Source organism: Brienomyrus brachyistius, chromosome 1, assembly GCF_023856365.1.
Source record: "Brienomyrus brachyistius isolate T26 chromosome 1, BBRACH_0.4, whole genome shotgun sequence".
Taxonomy (NCBI): Eukaryota; Metazoa; Chordata; class Actinopteri; order Osteoglossiformes; family Mormyridae; genus Brienomyrus; species Brienomyrus brachyistius.
In genome coordinates this window covers 28,653,677-28,678,392 of record NC_064533.1, presented here as the reverse complement: position 1 = coordinate 28,678,392, position 24,716 = coordinate 28,653,677, and the positions used below count along the sequence as shown (strand labels likewise).

Sequence of the window (24,716 nt, the reverse complement as noted above, 5' to 3'; positions counted from 1 at the left end):
TTTCTCCAATAATGCCATTATATGTGTTTTTGATATAGCGAATGTGATTGACTAGAGTTTGCCTGTCAAAATGGATGCCTTATTGTATATGACAGCGTTGAAACTGTGACACTAAGACACTAAATTCTCCATGTGAATTATGAGAAATTCAAGATTTCTTTTTAACATCACATTACTGGCACTCAAAAGTAATGTGTCAGACACAATCAGAAGCTGAGAGCTGAGTTGAAGAATTTCCAAGGATTGAAGAAGTTCCACGGATCGTTCTCTATCTAAAGGATAATAAAGGAATCAGCTCAAGGGGAAAACATTAAATCCTAGCCTATTGTTTCCCTTTTACTATAATGCTTTTCCTAATCTAACATCAGCCTTCCGCTTATGAGAAACTCGAGAAACTGGCTCCCTGTCTTGATGCACTGCAACTCACCAGGGCCTGAAATGGCAAAAGATGCCAATCTGGAAATTAAATAAACACATAAATACATAAAAAAACACACAATGACATTAAAAATGAGAAGGTTATTTTTTCAAACATTTTTCTACTTTCATCGAAACACAGAACAAATGAAATTACACAGGATGAAAACTATCTACTTTTCTCTCATTAACACATATACGCATACAGCTACGTGCCAAGCTCTCTCGTTCAGTGAGCGAACACATAGACAACAGACCTGGATCTCAGAGCAGCTGAACAAACTCGATAAAATAAAAACATCAAAGGGAATCTGATATACGTAAATCCTTGGGCATTTTGACACATATCAGATCTGTACATTTTCTCGGGCCTAAAAGTAGATTCTTTGGCTATCAGGCTTTGGCAACATTTAAGCATTGCTTCGGATACAGCCATTGTAATGGTCCTGGATGGCCCCTCGCTAGGACAAGCTGCCAACGAATCTTCTTTGTTTCTGCCTCTGTAAAATTTCCTTGACTAATTATGCCTATTTACATCATCCCATAAATATACAATCTTGTAAAAATGAATAAATACCTGTACAGTTTTTTTTTTTACAAAGTCACACAGAAACTGAGAATTTTAACTCCAGTGAACAAAAAGCATAATAAATGGGACATTATCGTGACCATTGTCAAGACAGCACAACATTTTCAAGATGAGTTGTTACTTATATATAACTGAGGAACAAAGGATTGTGGTTATTTACAATTAAAGACAAGCTCATTAACCAAAGAAGGAGATATAATACAAAATGTCACTACCTCATAAATGTTTTTTTCTTCACATCAGTACAAAGGTAAAAATTTAGGATACATTTACTCATAAAATGAAAGTAATCAGGATTCTGGTATAACAGACTTTGGTAGTAGTTTTTATTTATGTCTTTTGGTGTGATTTTTCAACATGAATCCAATACATCGGCATCGGAGAAGGTTGACTCAGTGGTCTCTGCCTGACGTCTGCCAACTTTGACACAACCTTATTTTCTAACATTTTGTTAACTCTCCCACAGAGACGATGTTCGATTTTCTGGATTTGTTTTTTGTTTTGTTTTGGTTTTCATAAATACCTGGCGGCAGCCATTACACTGACAAAATATTTGTATGTATCGTCGTCTTTGTCATTCCATTTGTCAAAAGGAAAAATACAAATCGGGAGATCGTCCAGTGATGACTCTGGGGAATTTTGCAGTCAGTCCTCACCTAGCTGAAGTCGTTACTGTGTAGCGCACTTTTGACGTTAGCTTTCTCTAGGAGTGATCTTCCACCGAGTCGGCCAGCGTGTCCATAGGGGCGGCCGGTCCCAGTTCTGGTTGTTTCAAGCGCTTTATTGTGTTTTTCAATGCCTGCCTCTTGTTGCAAAACCAGACGCGGACCACTTCCCGGTCATAGTTCAGCTTCTCTGCAATCTCAGTCATTTCCTGTCCAGACGGGTGTGTGTTCTTCTCAAAGTGGCTATTGAGGATCTCGAGAGCCTGCGGCGTAAAAGAGGTCCTCCTCTTGCGCTTCTTGGACGGCTCGCTGCCGATAAACTCAGTCAGGTTCTGCATGCCGGAACGATGGCGGGCCTCAGCCTCGGCCATCCAGCGCTCCAGAACAGGCTTAATCTTCTGCGCGCTTTTTGGGGTGATGTCCAACTTCTCAAACCTGGCAGGATATAAAAGGCCAGGGTTCAGTTTGGCTCTCAGACTGCTAGCTATAGTGTTCTCCTGGGCTTCCTGTGGTAGAAAAAAGTGGCTTCTCAGGATGGTGTGTCTGGGGAGAATTGAGAGAGAAGAATCTTACTCAGGTGCCCTTTGACAGGGCAAGGGATATGCTGCCAGTCTCTGAGGGACTCCTTAAGATGCTGCCGGTGGAACCAGAAGTCTCGTCACAAGCCATTTTTAGCGAAATTGCAAACTTCTGCCATTTTGTTTGATGGTACTGGGTAACAATTGCTTTTAAGCTATCAAAACCAGTTTCAGATGTCAGTGGTATGATTTTTTTTTCATCAAATGTTACTTCACCATAAAAGGAATGGCCTTTCTCATTAAGACGAGAGAAGGGGTCTTTTTAAAGAGCTGTATAAGTCACAGGCAGCTGATTTAATAAGGAAAGCCCTCTGTAGATTGGCATATATGCATGGAGCATTAAAAGAATCTTTCTCATCCTCTATTTGCTTAGAAAAATACACATTTAGAATATGCTCTGTTGATCTGAACATCTGAAAAACTTTTGAAACGTTCTGGGAAAACATCAAGACAGATTTTGCCGGTTCCATAAAATGTGGGAATAAGGAGGTGGCACTAACAGAAAAGAGGGACAATGCTTTTCAGCTAAGAAACCGTGTGGTTTAGAGAAGTAAAGCAGGCAGTAACAGGACAGGAATTATCTTTTAAAATCTTTCAGCCTAGTAGAGAGCAAGTTAAAATGTCCTTTGACAGACTTTGATCGATATTTTCTGCCTGATTGAGCAGATGTTTGAAATAACACATTTAAAGCTAGCACAATGGCCATACATATTCTAGCTATGAATAACTGTTTGGCAAATTTGTTCAAAGTAAAATTTGAGTTTCTTTTAATGCTCAGCATACTTCAAACGGACTAATAAAGACACACAAATTTCTGTCTCTGTCCACTATAAGGTTATGCAATTTTCCATCAACAATAAACATTGCAGCATTATTTCCAATACAGTTAGCTAAACAAGAATGTGTCAGACATTATCAATTCCAAACTCAAAATTAACAGGAAAATAAAGATCTATCGATAACAGTGGATGTAACAATAAACATTAAATCTATCTATCTATCTATCTATCTATCTATCTATCTATCTATCTATCTATCTATCTATCTATCTATCTATCTATAAATGGCAAATTTCCTCAAAATTAATGACATACATGCAAAACATTTACTGAGAGGGAAATCAACAGACATCAGAGGAGATTGCACTGATGGATCATTATATTCCTTATGCATTTTTCATGTAGCTGGTACATAAGTTTAAAAAGTACAAAAAAATGTTATTATGATGCATGGTGTGGCGACGATTAAATCGAACTTTTAACGTGTGGAGAAACACCACAGGGTCAGGTTATTTAAAGGAATAACATACGAGGAGTGGTGTTGTACTCCAATATATCACGGCTGTGATTGCCACGATATATTGGAGTACAATCGCACGAGTTGGAGTATGTTATTGCTTTTATACAACAGTTAATCGAGTAGCATTTATAAGGTCATAGTAATAAGATACAGCATATTTTGTTTGTTTATTTAAACATTTACGGGTCTCCACCAAAAGAAATGTACCATCAGCGAAAGTGGGACGGGCTATCGCGTCAAAACCTTCCGCCAGCCAGGAAAATTCTGTCTCTAACTGATATAGTTTCGTTTAATATCGCCGGTGCCAGCGGTGAAGCAACTATCCAGCTTATTAGCGGAATGACTTTGAATTGTAAATTTAAACCATGCCGTAGGTCTAATACATAAAATATTGTGGCGCTCGAGTGGCGAAGAGATCATAAGGTGGACAGCAAAGTTCAGTTATTAGCAGACTCTTTTACTGCTAAAGGACAGCGGTAAAACAACGAGAGAGAATAAGGAATAAAGTCACTTAAACAGGAAATAAAAGTGGATACAGACAGTACGTAAGAGGGGCCGTTAGGGACTTTATTCAGAATTACCATCCATATACATATGTGAAACCATGCATAAACATATATGAAACCAAAATCCTTCACATAGTTCACTGAAAATTACACACACTTATATGAAGAGCACTTACATACACTACTGAAAGACTCATATAATCGACTGAAACACTCTCATATAAACAACTGAAAATGTATTCATTCACAAACACTAGTGAAACCTTCCACACATACTACTGAAACGCTTTCACACAAACAACTGAAAAGCTCTCACAAACACTAGTTAAAACTTTTACACGCACTATTGAATAGCATTTACACACACTAGCAAAGATGACATTTTCGGTTGTGTATGTAAGCACCTTCTGCTAGTGTGTGTGAAAGCGTTTTGGCAGTATGTGTGGAAGGTTTCACTGGTTTTCGTGAGAGCTTTTCAGTTATGTATGTGAATGAATACATTTTCAGTTTATCTGAGAGTGTTTCAGTCGATTATATGAGAGTCTTTCAGTCGTGTATGTAAATGCCTTCACTTGTAAGTGTGTGCAATTTTCAGTATACTACAGTATGTGAAGGATTTTGGTTTCACATATGTATATGCATGGTAATTCTGAATAAAAAAGTCCCTAACGGCCCCTCATACATATGTACTGGTTTTTAGATACACCAGTATAGCGGAGTGATATACAGTAGCTGATGTGAAATGTCCGAGTGCGGTTATACTCCGATAACCATACTCACAGAACGCCTTCTATCCAATCAGATTTGTTGGTTGGAAATAACTGTTGTATAGTAAAGTATAATGTAAGATGTCAGAATTGGCTGTAATAAGGGGATGGTCACGTGTCAGAATGTGGTCATATGTAACAGGGAGGAATTCTTTTATTCTGTGGAGCACCAGTGCCAGGCCTGCACAATCAGTCCTGGTAGGACACCCATGGATGTAACCACACAGGCAGCTAAGGAGGCCCTCAAGAGCTGAGAAGAGGGCCTCTCTGAAACACGGAAGCCACTTTTACGAGGGAGGCTGCTTATTAAACTGAAACATGGGGCAGGGCTGGAGCAAAGCCTGCATCGCTGTCCATTGTCTTTTACGACTGTCGGTGCGTGTTTCTGGTGGTCTAGCTGGTGGCTCCATGCAACAGAGTTATTTATAGCTGCCGTCCCTTAAACGGCGGGAGGAGTACGCCACCGTTCCGCTGGGAATACATTAACAAATATAAGGAGCGCCGGGGAAGACAGGACATTTCATGGTTCAGCAAGAACCAGATCTACTTAAATGAAACAAGAGGTGCATTCCTGACTCGTCAGCGGCAGGGAGGTGCCGCAAGTCGCTGCCCAGGAGAATTCCATCCCTCCCCCCTTAAACCCCTTTATGCTTTTAGAAGGGCTCTTGGCAGCTCATGCATAAGATTCGCTAAGTGTGAGCCGCATCGGCGGAGTTTAGCTAACACTACTTAGCCATTTAAACTCCGCTAGCGCAGAGTAGCCTGTCATCTTTAACCTGAAGAGGCTTTACAATCTAATTGTAACAAACGTGATTAAATAAGCACATTACACAGACATGCAGTGTTTTTTAAGAGGTGCACGGCTGTTTGTTAGAAAATGCTTTGTTAAATCCACAAAATTAGCAGCTTGAGCACTCAAACACATCCTCGAGTGCTGGTTTGTGTTATAAAATCTCTCGTTGATAAACAGCTAGCACATGAATGGATGAATTGTATTATAACTACAGTAGGGTCTGATCTGCATCTGTTACTTGCTGTTTCATTGAGCATTAGAACTTGAACCAGAATAAAAATGATACATCAGTGCAACAGTTATGTGCAGAATAGTATTTCTGAACATACAAGCTGTTAATCATGGAAATCGCTCTGGAGGTGAAAATGTGCTAGCTAACTGTACCTACGGTAATAAAATGGATCCTACCCTGTACTAACTAACTGTACTTCATAAAGTTGGTCCTACTTGGCACTAGTTAACTGTACCTAATAAAGGGGTCCCACCTGGTACTAGCTAGCTGTACCTCATAAAGTGGGCTTTACCAGGTACTAGCTAGCTGTACCTAATAAAGTGGCCACTGACATTTTGTTTCGTATTATCTAATAAATCTTTAAATATAAATGGATGATATGAAAATTCATGACAACCTGAACTCATACCATTTGTCCTGAGGAATAGATTAGACTAAAGACTGTAAAATCTGGCTTAGCATTTATACACTGCATTCGGCTAAACAATTTAATAATTTTATAAAGAAAAATATATAGATATGTTGTAAATATTTTAATTACCCACTTTATTTAATTAATATTTCAGGAATTATATCATGATTGCATGAACAGGACTTGTTTCACCAAGAAGAATCCTTTCAGACTCAATTTTTATATGCCAGTTCAAACTGATTTAAAGACAATTTTAAAAGTTCCTGACAGTACTTCGGCACAAATACTCAGTTGATCAAGTCTTGTAAAATCAAGAGCTGTGGAATGCTGGAAAATGAGAGTGAAAGACGTCAGTGTACTGTATGGGAAATTAGAATATAAGAGAAGGATGCGAACAGCAGAAGGCTGATATTAAAGGAATTTCAAGGCTTTAATGTAGCCTGTGTAGTTTGTGTAAGTCTCATAATTACATTGATAATATATAATAGACTGATAGATGGAATTGTTAATGGTAGTTTACACATACAGCAGTATTCATGCACGCTGTTTTATTTCTCTTTGTTCTGCGAAAGATATGCTCATATACTGTGACATCCATCTATCTATCCATCTTCCAACCGCTCATCCAGTGCAGGTTCACGGGGGCCCTGGAGCCCAGACAGCCTCCGCCACAAGGTAGCGGAACACCGTGTTTTCGGAAGGCAGTCCATCTCAGGGTGAGCACTTTGGGCAATTTAACGATGCCAATTCACCGAACGGAATGTCTTTGGATGGCAGGAGGAAACCCACATGACAGAGGGAGAGCAATCCGGCTGCACACATAGGAGTTCATGTCAGACCCCCAACTCTGGAGGTGTGAGGCAAAAGTGATACCCACAATGCCACTGTGCCACTCGGCTTTGCAATTAAATTAACTAACAAAATAAAATTAAGCACTTAGAACACGGCATTTGTTATCTATATTAACATAAAATGTTTTAATAATTTCAAAACTACATATAATGATTTAAATAGAAATTTAATAAAGTATAAATAGTTTACATCTGTATGATATAAATGTGTATTTATATGTCATTAAATATATTGCTCAATGAATATATACTGTATCTTATTTGAATCTTTATTAAAATATGCTTAATTTCTATATTCTCTCTAATTTTATATAATTGTTGCAAATGTTTATATTTTTAAATATATATTTATATCTTTTTATACATCAGACTGTCAAGGTTTTTTTTATACCTATACAGTTTGTATATCTGTATATGTTTATAATGCAAGCTTAAAAGAAGAAAAGTGGATGGCTTGCAATGACTCTTCCTTACCTGCAGATGGCAGACTGGCTGTAGGCTGGACCCTCAGTGGCGCTAAGCGCCTGGCCCACCTGAGTTTGCGTCAGGCCCAGGGACAGCCGGCGGATCTTGAACGCTTTGGCAAATTCACGGATCTCCTCCAGATTGACCCCATCCACCTCGCTGGGGGCTGTCTGCGGGTCTGAGGAAGAACACAGACCACAAAATCAGTGCTGAACCATCCAGCATAAGAACAGTATTACATTGTTAGCAGTGACGTTTAACCAGTTACATACAGCACTATGCATTACATTACATAATGTATCATGTATTAAGTATCAACAGTATATGTCTAAATAATTAAGTTAATTTAAGAGTAAGACTTTGGTATCAAGCTGAATTAAGGCACCAGGATGATGTATACAATCCATTTTACAGGTTTTTAAAAGCCCATGAACCTCTGTTTTTCCTAAAGAGAGTATGTACCAATGTGGTAATTCTGCCGTACGTTACTGTCGAGTTATGGCGGATTTGGTGAAGTATCCTGATTTTCACCAGATCTGTGATCTAAAGCACATTGTGGTGCTGTTTCGAATTTAAGACGGCCAAGACACAACACATTCAACAAATGACTTCAGTGATATGTAAAAAATGTGATTCAAATTCATCTAAATTATTTCCATAATTTTCACGCAAAATATATTTATAATGTACTTCATATACCTGAATAATGGGAATCAATCGGTCTCTGCCATCTTTAAATTCTATATACAGCAATGGACAGAATGAAAAGGGTCCCCAGTCACATCAAGGAGAGTTCTGTCTGTTCAGGAGAATGCTTACATCTCGCCCATTCTCCTTGACTGAGCCCACAAGAAGCAATTCTGAATTATTTCATATGTCATCTACTGATTTCCGGGCTTCCACATCCAATTCTATTCTCCAGACAAGCTGCAAGAATCTGTCTGTGCCCCCCTCCGCTCCGAGCATAACTATCAATTCTGACGTTACAGTGGTATCGCAAATTAAGAGCAGTTTTGCATTAGAAATATATCAGTGCTAAGTGTCCAGAGTAACTCACAAGAAAGTTTATTGTGTAAATTATGCATGGGGCTGTATTATTAATGCAGAGATTCCCCATGGGTGTGTAAAGTAAAATCAATAGTCAATCGGCGTCAAGCCACCATTCATTACCGGCTTGCATCTCTTGTCTGCAGCGCTGGGAACTGTCCTGTCACGGTATGATATTTTCCTTTTATTCTGTGCCTGAGAGGCTATCGGAGTCGTAGCCGGAGAGGCCGGCTTGCACCTCAGAAAACCGGTTAGTGCTTGTAGTAGCGTTTTAACAAAGGCACCAGGCACATGGAAGGAACTGCTGGCTGCAGACATAATGCATTTGTGAGCCTCGGATTTGTTGTGTCGAGAGGATTGTGGGTATCGGGTGCCCACAAAATGACTGGTGGCCTCCAGCTACCATCAGAGGCTTTGCCAATATCTCAGACTGTGGATCTTTGTTTTCTCCAAAATTCAAGGAGAGACATGTCTATAGACCAGGCAGCAGCGCAGTAGGGCTATGAACAGCCTGGCTGATTTAGAGGATCCAGAACTTTACAAGGACCTTAAATATGTGAAATTTTAATATGAAAATTCTGTTGTGTGTCGGGCCCAAGATGCCATTTTGTCGGGGGTGGGGGAGGGGGGGGTCTCTTTCTAGCTCCATCCCTGACAGCAGATGGAAGAAAATTATGTTTATACTGAAGCTATTTTTCTAAAAGTGTAAGTTTGCTCGGAAAAAAATACAGTTTTGCATGAATTATTATGGTAACACATTACTTGAGGGGACTGAAATAACTCAGTAACTCATTTACTACTCAAGGATAAATCAGACAGAATAAATACAGTTACTAGATTAAATACAGTTACTAGATTAAGTACATGTACCATTATGATTGATTAATGAACATGTGATCAATATGTAACTAACACTTAGTTTCTAGTTAATTGATGCATTAAGTAAGAATGTACTACTACATTATTTGTGTCCCCTCAAGTAGTGTTACTGCTAGAATATATGCAAGTGAACAAAATACATAATATTTCTTTGTTACTGATATCTTGTTCAATGGCTGGATGAACACTTCTGAATAATGGTGAAACCTCTCCTCGGAGGCACCTCAGCCATTCAACGTATTTGTTAAATTTTAGCACCAGCTCACTTTAATTAATTTCAACCGTTAATAATCTAAATGAAGTATTGATTAGCAAAACAAGGTGTGCTGGTGATCACGTTCAAGAAACATATGAATGTCGTAGATGGTAACCGGAGTTACTGGAGTGACCTGAGGAGAGGTTTTGAAATAGCTAACATGCACACACACACAATATGTTTTATTACATTTTTGTCGTATAATGTATGCATTTCGTAGAAAATTACCATCTGGAGCCTCCATATCATGCACTAGATTAAGCACTAATATCATATATTTCAAACCACGTTATCCTGTGTTTTATTCTCTGCATGAGGTCGTTTTTCATTCTAGAGTTTATCTGTAATCTTTAGCATGTAGCATAGCGATTAAGGTAATAGATTTGTGAGGGAAATTCTGCTGGTTCGTGTCCCAGGAGAGGTACCCTCTGTGGATGCTTCGCGAGGAGCTTAGCAGAAACCACGAATTGTTTTAATGTTCTCTGCCCAGATCCACCCACTGAGTAAACAGCTCGGTAAAATGAGTGAAAAAATATATGATTTATCAGTTATTGGAGTCTTTGTTCAATTTGAATGAGTTTAGATGCGCAGAACCAGCAATTGACAGAATTTTCTTTTTTTGCAGGAGAACAAACGTCATAAATTTATCCTACAATCACAGCAAGAAAGTAATTTTTTGTATTATTTATTTATTTGTGTTTTAGAACACTATTAGATTATATAAGCTATATAAATCATTCAAGCATTAAAAAATCATGATTAAACATCCATCCTGCCATCTGTGTCCAGTAAACACTTATGCAGTCAGGGTGTCGGTCGACCATAGGCTGTTCCGGGAAGCCTGGTGCGTGAGATGATACAATCCCTGGACGGGATGCCACGTGTTCACACACACACACACGCACACACACACACACACACACACACACACACACACACACACGGCAAGTGTAAAAATATCACTGTCACAACAAGCGATGATGAAGTCACTGGGACAGCTGCCATTGTATGGAAGCTGTTGAAGATGGGGGTCCTGTTTGACAAGTTGGGTTCAGAGGTTGTACCAGGGATTAGAAGGTTGCTGGTTCAAATCTCAAGGTTCTCAACCAACCCCCCGCCCCCACAAAAAACATACATCACTTTGGTTGAAAGCATCTACTAAATAAATAATCATGTTAAACAGACTCATTCTGACACAGAGCTGCATCATGAAGATAACCTGAACCATGCAGTTTGGTGAACTGGCATCTCCAAATTGCCTATAGTGGTAAGATGTGCTTTGTGAGGGCTGGCATCCCATCCAGGGTGTACCCCAGCCCTGGGCTACCTCGGATAGACTCCATGACCACTCTGATTCTGTTTATTAAGAAAGGTGGATAAAATAGTCTATTCAAATAATAATTATTGAGATAAGCAAAATATGTAACCCGGCAAACCAAATAAGTTCAAAAAGCTTGACTTCTGCGCCTTTTTCAGGCCAAATTTCTTAGAGTGGAAAAAAAATAGAGAAAATGGCACAGGCAACCATTGCAGATACTCACTGCTAACTAGCTGACCCACGCTTAGGGCGGAGGATGACGAAGAGCTGGAGGAAGAGGACGACACCTGCCGCAGGGGACTCTGGGACAGAGGGGCCTGGCCGTGTGGCAGATGGAGCAGGCCGCTCTGCGAGGACGTCGGGCCGGGCTGTCCTTGCTGTGCCTGTGGCAGCTGTCGATCAGAGGAGAAGGACCCCAAGTCTCACCATTATGGATGAATATAGGCATAATCATCAGTACATCAGCCATAGGGATGTACCAAAACCTGAAACATTGAATTAGCCTTACACCTCCAGGGGGCGCTGTGTGGCTCAGTGGGTTAGAACACTGTGCTTATAATCAGAAGGTCACTGATCCAAGGTTGAGAGAGTGATTTCAATGTTAGGTCCTTCGGCCCTTAGCCTCCATTTGTTCCAGGAACTGTCTGACTCTGCCTTGTTCTCTGTACATCCAGGGATAGGCTCTATCCTCACCACAAACCTGTTCTGGACTGACAGTTATGAGTGTAACCCCACCGGACAGACCGAGGAGTCATAGATCTAGAGCACTGTGATAGAGACAGTTCTATCTGTGAGCTGGGCATCATTGTAACAAACGATACATGAGCCACAGTGAGATACTGAGATCACATGGCAGAACAGCCACTGTAAAAGCAATAGTTGTGGTGGCTAATTTTTCTGAGTAGTGTTACGGGCAGACTTTGTGGAAGATCATGTACGTGCGTCCTGTAACATGCCCAAATAGAGAGAGAGGAGTAGGTGATGTAGCAACAATCAAGGAAAGAGTGACGTATACACATTTATTCAGTGATAGTAGGAGGCCATATTCAGTTTTTACTTAAAGTCAGTTATTGAGCCTCATTTTCTTTGTTCTTCCACACAAACAGGTTTAGCTTTTAATGCCCGAGAAAACATCTCACGCTACAAACAGTGGGAGCCAATACACACTTGAAAAGCTGATGTTTCGCTCACTTGAACTCGGCTTGTAAGGCAAGAGCGATGCAAAGGCTCAGTTTTACCCAACATTCTTATGAATTCACGGTTTGCTTTAGTGTCGCTTCCTTTTTCCTTACATTATTCAGAAAAGAAAGCGTGACCTCAGTCAGGTTAGATAAAGCTGTCCTTGTGGGTGGCTTCATGTTTTCACCGATTCTTTACAAGCTTTAAAGTCTTACTGTTGATAAGTCCCCTGCTAAGCAACAGTATTCTGAGAAATATTAAGCAAATATGAGTAGCTGTAGAAAAAGAAGCAAAGAAACTCATTATGTACTAGAGTTTGATAAGTCAGTGCCTATGATCAGAAGATCACTGGCTTGAGCCGTGGCCTTGACAGAACAGTCAGATATCCGTGGGGCTTCTGAGCAAAGGCCTTTAACCCTCAGCTCCAGGGCTGCTGCACATTGGTTGATCCTGTGCTGTGACCCTCAAACTATAGAGAGCAAGATGGGACAAAGAGAAGAATTCCAATATACCTGTACTTGTACAAATAGTGAATAAAAGATTTGTGATTCACGTGAGTTACTTCTTGTTACTCGAGTTTCCTCCTGTAGACCAAAAGCATGATGTGCAATTTGGAACCTGTAGATTGCCAACAGTGTGTCATCATGTGTATCAAATGCTTGAAGTGGGCCGGTTCTCCCCAGTATGTAATACCAGCACCTCTTTGTTTTTCTCTTCAGAATACCAGCACCTCTCATAACCACTGAATAACAAGGGGAGTCCTGACACCTAGCACTACATAACTAAGGGAGTACTGGCACATGGTACTGAACAACAAGGGAAGTACTGATACATGACACAAAATGTCAAGGCGAGTACTAGCATTTGGTACTGTAAACCAACGGGAGTACTTGCACCTGACACTAAATAACAAGGGGAGTACTGGCACTTGATGCTGAATAACAAGGGTGGTACTGAGACCTGGTACTAAATAACAATTGGAGTACCGGCACATGGTACTGAATAACAAGGGGGGTACTCAGACCTGGTGCTGACTAACAAAGGGAGTACCAACACCTTGGTACGGAATAACAAGGGAAGTACCAACACCTGGTGCTGAATATCAAAGGGGAGTACCGGAACCTGGTACTGAATAACATGGGGAGTACATGCACCTGATACTGAATAACAAGGGGAGTATTGACACCTGGTACTGAATAACAAGGGGAGTAGTGACAGCTCATTCTGAATATCAAGCGGACTACTGACATCTGGTACTGAATAACAAGGGGAGTACAGAGACCTGGTGCCGAATAACAAGGGGAGAACTGGCATGTGGTACTGAATAACCAGGGGAGTACTGGCACCTGGTACTGAATAACAAGGGGAGTATTGACACCTGGTACTGAATAACAAGGGGAATATTGATACCTGGTACTGAATAACAAGGGGAGTACAGAGACCTGGTGCCGAATAACAAGGGGAGAACTGGCATGTGGTACTGAATAACAAGGGGAGTACTGGCACCTGGTACTGAATAACAAGGGGAGTATTGACACCTGGTACTGAATAACAAGGGGAATATTGATACCTGGTACTGAATAACAAGGGGAGTAGTGACACCTGATGCTGAATATCAAGCAGAGTACTAACATCTGGTACTGAATAACAAAGGAAATACCGTCACCTGGTGCTGAATAACGGGGGGAGTACTGGCACCTGGTACTGAATAACAAGGGGGGGGTGCCGACACCCGGTACTGAATAACAAGGGGAGTACTGGCATCCGGTACTGAATAACATGGGGAGTACTGACACCAAGTGCTGAATAACAAGGGGAGTGCTGGCACCTGGTACTGAATAACAAAGGGAGTAGTGACAGCTCATTCTGAATATCAAGCGGACTACTGACATCTGGTACTGAATAACAAGGGGAGTACTGACACCCTGTGCTGAACAACAATGGGGAGTACCGGGACCTGGTACTGAATAACAAGGGGAGTACCAACACCTGGTTCTGAATAACAAGTGGAGTACCTGCACCTGATTTCTCCATTTCAAACGTTTTGTGTGCGTGTGTGTGTGTGTGTGTGTGTGCGCGAGCGAGCGAGTGAGCAGGTATACCTTACCTTATGGGGACACAATGTCCGCACAATGTGTTGAATACCTGTTTTTTTCCCTTATGGGGAGCAAAAACTCTTGTATTTTGCTTGGTCATTTATGGTTATGGTTAGGGCTGGGTAGGGGTTAAAGTTATAGTTAGCGTTAGCATTTTTCCCATAGAAATGAATAAGCAGTCCCATAAAGATATGTTTACCCGACATGTGTGTGTTCGAGTGTGTGCGTGTGGTTGTGTGTGTGTATGTGTGTGTGTGTGTGATGTATATATTATATTGTATCTTCATAATATTATAATAAGCTGCTGTTTTGATGTTGTGGGAACCATTTCTTCGGACCCCACGAGGGGAAACTCAATTTTATAAAAATCAGTAACTGCAATCAAAAACCGGCGAAAGTCTTTTGTATGGTTAGTATTGGTTAAGGTTAGGGCTGTGTATAAGTTACTAATCATTTTTGGGATTAAGGTTTTTCCCATAGAGACAAAAGTAGAGTCCCCAGAAAGATATGAATACAAATGTGTGTGTGTGTGTGTGTGTGTGTGTGTGATGTATATATTATATTGTATCTTCATAATATTATAATAACCTGCTGTTTTGATTTTGTGGGAACCATTTCTTCGGACCCCACAAGAGGAAACTCAATTTTATAAAAATCAGTAACTGCAATCAAAAACCTAAAAATGGCAAAAGTCTTTTGTTTGGTTAATATTGGTTAAGGTTAGGGCTGTGTATAAGTTACTTTCCATTGTTGGGATTAAGGTTTTTCCCATAGAAACAAAAGTAGAGTCCCCAGAAAGATATGAATACAAATGTGTGTGTGTGTGTGTGTGTGTGTGTGTGTGTCCTTTAATTCACTGACAGCCTATCCACGGTGTCCCCTGTTCTGTGCCCTGTGCTTCCTGGGATATGTTCCAAGCTCATTATGACCCTGTATTGGATGAAGGTTTCGTGTATGGATGGATGGATCAATGGATGAAGGGATGAATGGATGGTTAGCAGTGTTTGGCCAGAGAATGGTGAATAACATGAGGATGTCAATGGTCATTGTTATCGTTATCTGTGTAGGTTATGCAGGGAGAGGTCACCATGACCAAATGACATCACTCAGGAAGCTGAGGACAGGAAGGTGAGGGTAGGTTTGCTGCTTCACACCTTCAGCACTGGGGCTTAGACAACTAATTTCGGCTAATTTTATATGAGAACTGACACTGAGCGAAGGCGTTTGATAACAATTAGCAAATAACACCTCAGAATTTGTACATGACCTCCAAGCTGCTATAGTTGTAATCCTTTCTTTGCTAATTATTGTATTTGTATTATATTTGTATTTGCATTGTTATTTGGTAATTATTGTATTGTTACATATGTTGCTTGGACAACCCTTAAGCTAGACTGCGAAAATACTTCACAACAATGCTGATAATGAAACCCATTCAAATTCTCAAACAATTGTTCTTTCATGTAACTGCTCCTAACTTGTCTAAAAACAGTGAACTCTCTGAGTTTCTGAACTCCAGTGGTATAATATGGGTCCGTGCGCATTTAGGAGTCAATTTTATGCTTGTGAAACTTGTGTTTTTTCCATAAACTACAGAAACAACTTGTTTCTTTTCTTCTTTTTTCTATACTATGTGGGGCACTCTTATCTCACTGTTATAATCCTTGGGTACTTTGGACTCACTAATGCGGCACCTCACTAATGTACCTCCAAAGGGATTCTGGGTAATGCCATGTAAGAAAGATGGCAGCTTGTTATGTGGCGGAAACGAGACAAGCTGCCATCCATCACGGAGATTTTCTCTCCTCTCTTTGTTAGCGTCACAATAACTGGTCTGCCATTGTTTCCACCAGAGTAATTTACTGGATGTTAGTGGCACACATTGTTATACTCGGAGAATTATCAATTCAGGCGCTCTGGGGAAGTCACAGAGACGGTACATTTCATAACACAATGTTCGTTCGCTTGTTTATCGTACTTTGACTGCGAAATCATACATTTTTATGTTTTATGTGCAACTACATTTCACCAGCCAGATCAAAACCAGTTCTGACTTTTTAAACGAAGGCTGAGCTTTTCTAAAAGTAGGCTGGCCTTTTTTCCCCCTCAACTCCATTAATTATTTCTCCTTCAGCAGGTGTTTGTTTGTGTGCTGGGGGGGGGGGGGAGGGGGGGCACGGTGCTGCTGCTTATGCTGTCAAAGCTCCTGACAGCTTGTACAAATCATCGGGCGTCGGAAGGAACATCCCTGACTCTCCTGAACGGGGAGCATAAATTATACAAATGACTCCGTCAAAAACGACTCACACAACTGTGCTCTAATCATGACTCGTGTGCTTCCGTTACAGTCAATAAGGGTGGCAAAATCACATTTTTAACTCATATTTAATTTGACATGGACTCATAGATGAACAGGAGCACCAGTGATAAAACGTATAAATTATGGGGGGAGGGGGATGTAATTAGGGCTGGGCAATTAATTGAAGTTTCATTTCAATTACAATTTTGACTTCCAGTGATTATCTAAACAAAATAACTGAGATAAGATGATTATCATGCTGCATTTCGTTTCTTAATGATGATCCCTTTTTGTCCTGTTTTATAAACCCAGCGCACACCCTTCTATCCCCTCTCTCTTTCTCAACTGAATTTTATTTAGAGTTCAAGGAAATCCACTGTTAAAAACACACATTTTTAAAAAAGTTTAATAAATGCATGTCATTTCCCAAGTAAATGAGTAATCGTGCAAAATAATTGCAATCTCAGTACTGACCAAAAAATTTGTGAATATGACTTTTTGTGATAATCGAGCAGCTCTAGTTGTGACCCCCCCTAATAATCAAAACCAGCCAACACAACCCTCTGGACCCCCTTAAATGACTGGAGACCTTAACCCCCCTTAATGCTCAATCCAAAGGTATGTCCTTGCCAGTGACGCTGTACTCCAATCCTGTAGAGTTTCTTGGCTTTCCTGTAATGTACCCTCAAAAGAAATATGAAAATGAATAAGGAAATCAGTAAATACTTTTTGAATGTATTAACAATGTTATAATTCTAGGTCGTATCTTTTGGCTTTTTTGAAACTCAAGCCAGCTTCCTCCACCGTGGTCTAGAGCTCAAAGCGCGAGGTCATCACACAAACCTCAGCTGTCACCAGGCCGTGTTCCCATAACCGGGATACTCTCCTTCCTCTTCCTCTGCCTCCCCACCTCGCCAGCAGTACTGTCCCTCCTTTACCGTATTTTACCGTCGCGTCACTCTGCAGTCGCACCACTCCGCCTTCATGCTCCAGAGACCCTATATTTATTTCTTTTCTTTTCTCCCTTTTTATGTTAAATCACATGATTAAGGAGGGAAGAGCAAGGGATGAGATGGAGGGAGCGGTAGGGGGGTTAAGCGCAGGAATGAAAGGCGGCGTTTGGCGTTCGGCACTGCGGGGGCCCGTGGATCTGTACCGGGGCAAGATCCTGACAGGAGCCCACTGACAGGTTGCTTATTACTATTCGTACCAAGGAAACAAAGTGGGGGGGTTGGCTTGCCAAAAAAGAAAAAAAGCACCTCATCAGGGGTTTTTGACAGATCCAGGGCCGTGTAATCTGCCGGTCTTCTCCCTGTTTTCCTGTCATCCTAAAACACCTGCATCAGGGCTTCATATAGAAACAGATTTATTAAAAAAAATCTTGTCCGGAGAAGAAGATCCTCGGGTCGTGTGCGGAATCGGGCTCGTCGATATGTGTCAGGAGCTCAAAGGCCATTAATAAAATATGGATCTGAGCAGTGTTGTGGGAGGCGGAGAGTCAAACCAGCTATTCTGAACTGTTAAGGCATTTCTGTGTTTCATTTAGACCTGCTACCGGCTCCTGATTATCAAGCAAATCATTTTTTTCCAGATTTATAATTGTGAACAAATAATGTTATGGCTGATTGTTTATATTTCTATAAGTTAATGTGTACAGGATGGTGTATGGTCAGAGTACGCCGGTATTTGCTTACTGGCTGTCCAGGCTTGATTGGTGACAGCGTGATTCCCTGGGTATTGATGACTGGCAGGATCTGGTTGCCAATAACTGTGGCGATGATCTGGCCCTGGGCGTTGGTCAAGAGTTGCGGCGTGATTGGCTGGACCTGAAGCCCTGGAGCTCCGCCCCCTGACTGGCTGGAGGGCCCAGCGGAGTTTGGCATCAGCGGGATCGTTCCGATGATCTGTCTCGCAGAGAAAGGGGAGAGGTGCTCAGGTTAGGAAAGACACATTTGAGAACGAGGCTGGTTTATGAGCCTCACTGTATCAAGTGGTAGAGAGCAAGGCCAGGGCAGTGTAGAGAGTCACCCACAGAGAAGCAGCAGGCCCGATCCGTGCTGGGGGGATCGGTTATCTGGGAGACCCACCCACTGACCCACATTGTGCTACCGCAGCACTGGAGGACATCAGCTCCATCACCTGCCTGCGTGCTGGTGCAGACCAGTGACCAGATTACACATGGCCAAGCCAATGGAGGTAATATGGCCAACGGAGGTTCCCTCCCCCACTATCTCCATCATTATTAATTCAGGAATCACCCCACCCTGCCCACTGCCTCCCCATCCCTCTCGTCTCCTCCGCCATAATGTGGAAGCGGAGATCAAAGGCGATGGCTGAATGTCACCAGTGCATTGGCTCTCAGGGCTGCTCATGGCAGGTGCGGCCCGAGCGGAGAACCTCAGCCTCTCGACGGCGATGGTGGCAGCGCTTAATGCCATTTGCAGTCACTGCCTTTGATTCGGACCTCTTACGACTCCCTGTTCATTACCCGAACGGGCTGTACCATAATAGCCTGAAAGCATGAGCCCGGTAGTCACACGACCAAGCCATGCATCAGTATTAAGTTTCACACTGAGGTGCCGTGTCACTTTCCCCAAAGTAAGGACACTCCAGGAGCAAAATCTGCTTTTGTATATATTTTTTTTGCATCTGTCTAAATATGTTAATGATCACAAAAATTCCCAATTATATATTGATTCAGCGTACAACAGAATGTTACAGTAGATGCTGTTGCACAGTGGCTCTGCTAGGTGGCACTGAATTCATGCTAAAATTTTTTAATTAGCAGGTTGTTGAAGTGCTGTGTTTCTGCAGAAAACATTATCGCTTTGGTATTAGTGATCAGCTCATACAATAAAAATAAAAGATAAGTTAAACTAAAATGTTACAAAAGACGTTCCTTTTCAAAAATGATCAATGTTCTCGTTTAGATAAATGTTCTCATTTGGAAAACAAATGTGTTGTCAGAGAAATCATATTACTTTGGTATTTGCTTTGGTTCCAATACAATTTTGAAACAATCAGAATTTCTTTCAGCCTCAAAATTCATTTATGCCTTAATGGCAGGCAGGGAAAAAAGGAGGAATCTGATCAATATCAAAACAAAATTGACAAAAATGTAAATAGCAAACATAACTTTAAAAAAATTTATAAAACAAAACACTTGCACACGTAGCCCAACCTGCAAGACATCAAGCGTCTGCACGGATGCCTTATAGTTTTGTGTGGCTGTCGCCTGTTCTGTGGCCTACAGGTGGCGCCCTGCTCTGTTACAGTACAGCCAGCTGCGGCATGGCTGGTGTGGGGTAGTTTTCACTCAGGCATCTGCAGATGCCTGCTGCTTCTGTCTCGGCTAATTTGAGCCCTTTCTCCAGGGCTGGGGGCCTTCCTGCCTGCCCGCCTCTTGCTCTTTGACATAACGAAGGGAGATGAGTGTAAAAGAGGAAGCCGGTGGTTTGTAATTCACACACAGTGCGGCTCATTTGCTTACGCAGCCTCGCATTAAGCGGTAGACAGAGTCTCTCTCTCTCTCTCTGTCACGTTTTCACAAGGAAATCCCTCCCCTTTCCATATTTTATTGCCCTCGCTGACTCTCGCAAGTCAGTGGCTGCTTTGCCTAACGGGTGAGCTGCTGCACTCAATTATTCAGCTTCTTAAGGCGAGGGGGCTGTGCTTTAACCTCGATAACAGGACGCGGCGCTAACGGCGACGCTCGCCGAGGACCCGGGGCTCCCTCTCTCCGTCTCAGCTTATCTGCCCCTGCTTTACAGCACTTGCCAATTAAGTAGTAACCGTCAAATATTTCTGAGTAAATTATTAGTGGTGGCAGAATGAAATGCGCAGAAAATCAAGCGAAATTTCATATCACGTAGCGACGCCGTCTTTAGTGACTGGGAGTCCTGTAAGCTGAAGTTTATGAAGCACCCCCACTCCCCCACCTCTGTCTACACCACTGTGGGGGTGGTATAAGCTTGCCCTTCCTCCTACAACATCCAATCCTACACTTTATCCTTATTTATTTTCATGTACTGTGGTCCATTTGGCATTATATATTGGGGTCAGTTTTCCCATTGCACATATTTATTGCTTATTTGTTACTCATTCTTATATCGCACTCTCTTGTCCTGCACTTGTCCAGTATTGCAGACCTAGGCTGGCCATCTGGCATACTGGACATACTTCCTTGTGGATTGTAGGTTATGTACAACACCCCCTTCCCCTCCCAACCACTTGTTAAAATATTCCATGGGGCCATGGGGAACCCCTAAATCCAGGGTTGATTTTTACTCCCAGTCCAGCCCTCTGCACTGCGGATTTTCACATACCCCAAAGCATCTGTCCCCAATCCAGCAAATGTGGCATAAGAATTTCACTGTGTTTCACATGTGACAATGACTTAAACCTTGATTCTGTGCTATGTTTGTCCTTATTGTCACCATCGTCTGCCTGCTCTTCGCTCCTTGTTTTTGTGTATTTTAGAACCACTCTGGACTGACTAGATCCGTCGTGTCCATGGATGTCCTGTCACATCCCTGACCTTGCAGAGTAACTCATTGTGATTATACTTGGTTTGTTTCCATAGGAATATCACTGCAATGCACTGACGTTTGCATAGTCGCCTGTGATTTTTGGAAGAGTGGTGCCATTAAAGATTATCTGATTATCTCAGAAAGAAATGAACCTCTATTTCAAGGATATATATATGGAGGTATTTGTGATCTAAAGAAGCACAAGCAGCTTCAATTGCTCTGTTGGGGTTTCAGAGAGGGGCTGTCTATTGGCCTACGGTGTCATCCAGTCAGAGCAGGAGGTAAAGTGATGAAGCCCGCAGCCTCCTCCTGGGGGAATCGCAGTGATTTGGCTAGAGATGCTGGGATTCCAGTGCACCACCAGAGCAGCAAAACAGAACCCAACCTGCACCTCCACCTTCCGTCCTGCTGAGACACGGACCGCTCAAAGGCCTGGAAATATATGAAGAGCTGATTTTTTTTTTATGTTACATACTTTTCTCCAGTCCCCTGATCATCTCTTCATATGGAAATGGAATTTCAGACATTGTGTTATTTTTGCGAAATTGCCTACTGAGTATTTAGCAATTGCTATCAAGCAGAGTTTTGCTTGCATTGTGATTTTGCTTGCAGAGGCATACATGTACAAATGTGGTCTAGCTAACTTTCTTTTAGTTACACTGTTGTTCTGTTATGATTTGTTGTTGTTGCCTAGTTTTTAGTGCTCCGGTAGATCCAAGGAAACCCTTATTTTTTTAACTTGGCACTCCCCAAACACTTCTGGAATACTTAATTCCCTATTAAACATTTAATCATAAAAAAACTGAAAGATCTCATTTTAGTACCCTTCACACAAGACTTTCTTTGAAAGTTATAAGGTTGTTATAAAAATTCAGAACTTACATCAGCAATGAAAAGATTAAAAGGATTCGGATGTCAATACAATGGCACGAGGAGGAATCATTTACAAAATAAACTACCGTAGAACACTGTTTTAAACTTTACATTTCTTTTCCATTAGAACTAACTGATCACATGAATTTTATACAAGTTGACAAGGAGCTTGATTTGATCTAGTTCTTTCCCAAAATCTGCTAAAAAATACATTCAACATAAAAAAGAATAATTGCATTGTATTTTCATGTTATAAATAAATTCCATATTCTGCATGTAAAGAATAACATAAGAGGGAGATTGATAGTGCTTTGAAAGGGCGCTGACACTTCACAACAACGGTAAACCTGGAAAATCATAGGGAGCAGAACTAAATTGCACTCCACTCGTGCTGGACAGTTTAATAATGGTCTTAAGGCTCAAGCATTTTACTTCAGCACCTCTTGCATTTAAATGTCCACCAGCCCTGTTTACCAGTAGGGCTCGGTGACAAGTCCTACAATCACCCACACATTGCTGGAGCCAAATCTTTTTTGGTCAGTTTGTTTGCCAGATAAGTTGAGCCACTAGCTGTTAGCCAGAGCTAGCTAATGCACAGTGGGGGCTGTTAATGACGTGTTTTTGTATTTTCAGCTGAGGTCCGCAGTTAAGCACCAGGCCTGCACTGCGTCTAAAAGTGACGTGACATATAAAGCAATGCAGCATTTCAAGGAAATATACCCCTTCCTGCCTTCTCTACCAAATTTTATTGTAAGGACCTGAATATGTCTTCACCGGTCATCCGGCCTGGTTTCAGTCGTTTATTTATTTACTGGCAGCGAGGTGGAAGTCATCTCTGAATGTGATGTGAGCTTTCAAGGCTCAACAGAGAATAATGGGCCACCATGATGAGGTATGGGGGGGTGGGGGGGGGGGGGTTTGGCTGCAGGCTTCGGCCGCTCCTGTGACCTGATTATGTCAGGTAGAGTCAACTGCTGAGCCTCTACAAAAGCAGCTAGCCCATCCCATAATGACCCCCCTTCTCCGGCTCGGGCCCCGGTGCTGCCGGCGTCTCCAGGAGCCTGGGGCCCCCGTCCAGCCTTGTTAGCAGCATTATGCACTTGCCGCATGATTACGCGGGTGCCAGTCTGCATGCACACGTGCACGAAATATCACAAAATCAACTGCATGCTAAGACACGCCATAGGTTCACAGCCCAACGGTTGCCAAACCCAGCATCTGAGATGAGACTTACATGCACACAGACACTCATGCACACAATCCAAAAAGGTTTTGACATGAATGGCAGCCAGGGCTGAATGTAAGGTGGTTGGGGGCCTCTAGGCTAAAGTTATTGTTGGGGCCCATACAGCTCGGGGCCCTGGGCTACACCTCAGCTTAGCCCAAGCATAAATCCGGTCCTGATGACCGTAGCAGAAGCTTTATTGCAGAAATATGAATAGTTTACTAATAATGGTAATCATTTCGCCCGTGTTCCTCTCCATCCCCCATTCTGCATATCTAAATCCTTTCATTTCTCATGCTTTCTCTCCCAAAATCTCCAAACGAAAATCAAACTTCATGTTCACAATCATTCACCCACATCCACCAGACCCACATCCACCAGACCCACATCCACTATATCCAAGCAAAATGTCCATTTTCCCAGTAGTGCAAAGACTAAACATATAACCCTTCTTGCCACCTGTCTCAAATCTGACTGTGAATACGTCTTCACCGGCCATCCGGCCTGGTTTCGGTCATTTATTTACTTACTGGCAGGGAGGTGGAAGTCATCTCTGAATGTGATGTGAGCTTTCAAGGCTCAACAGAGAATAATGGGCCACCATGATGAGGTATGGGGGGGTGTACGGAGAGGCTGGGTCCACAGGCAAACTAGGGGCAGCTGCTTAGGGTGTGTTCAGTATGACGGAGCCCGGACCAAGTCATGACAAAAAATATGCATATATTATACAGGCTTTCATTTTTAAATTGATGAATAAAAATAATTGCACAAAATTAGAAAATATAAAAAACAAAAGCAGTTAGTCATAGGCAGAATAGAGAGACAGCAGGCCCTGAATTAGCTGCACTTTGGAGGAAATGAAATGATGATCATTTTTATTGGTAGGGGGGGCTCTCAAATAAAGTTTTGCCTAGGGCCCATGAAATAGTAGGGCTGGCTCTGATGGGGGGAGTTTAATTATAATGGTAATCATTTTTGCTCTCTGCACCCATTCAGCATGTCTAAATTTACTCATTCCTGATGGTTTATGCTTCTGAAGTAAACCTCTCTCAAAAACCCCAAACCGAAATCAACCCTCACGCTCACTTTCATTCCCCCACATCCATCTGGAGCCAGACCTATGAATTAACCTTCCTATTCCACTGCTCTTCCCAGTGGTGTCCAGAGACCAGGGGGTCTGACATCTCCTGGGTCTAAAGTGTTTCCCCTGATGCACATTTGAGATACTTGAACTGCGTTAAGAGAAGGAACGCAGATGCTAGTAGTTAGCGGCGCCTCGATCTATGTCGCTTAACAGTAATTGGTCTGTGATTGCTCCTGAAGTTTTAATGGCAGTGGTCTATTAGAAGAGTTTAGGTAAACTGATTTTAAAAGCTCAAATGAAAAATGAGTTTGATTTTAAGAGCGGCTTTGAATAAATCATCTTTCAATATATAATACA

At 41.8% G+C, this 24,716-nt stretch overlaps 1 protein-coding gene across 1 annotated transcript in view; it reads right to left on the bottom strand.

Annotated features, from left to right (window-relative positions):
• Positions 1-304: 304 nt before the first annotated feature.
• The window catches only part of pou6f2 (POU class 6 homeobox 2), a 120,771-nt gene continuing 96,359 nt past the window's right edge, over positions 305-24,716 (bottom strand). Inside the window, exons 7-10 of the mRNA XM_048972405.1 lie at positions 18,343-18,552; positions 11,298-11,466; positions 7,584-7,752; positions 305-2,214 (exon numbers count right to left, since the gene is read on the bottom strand). Of these exons, the coding sequence (XP_048828362.1) occupies positions 1,710-2,214; positions 7,584-7,752; positions 11,298-11,466; positions 18,343-18,552 (1,053 nt within the window). The 3' untranslated portion in view covers positions 305-1,709. The remainder of the gene's footprint in view (positions 2,215-7,583; positions 7,753-11,297; positions 11,467-18,342; positions 18,553-24,716) is intronic.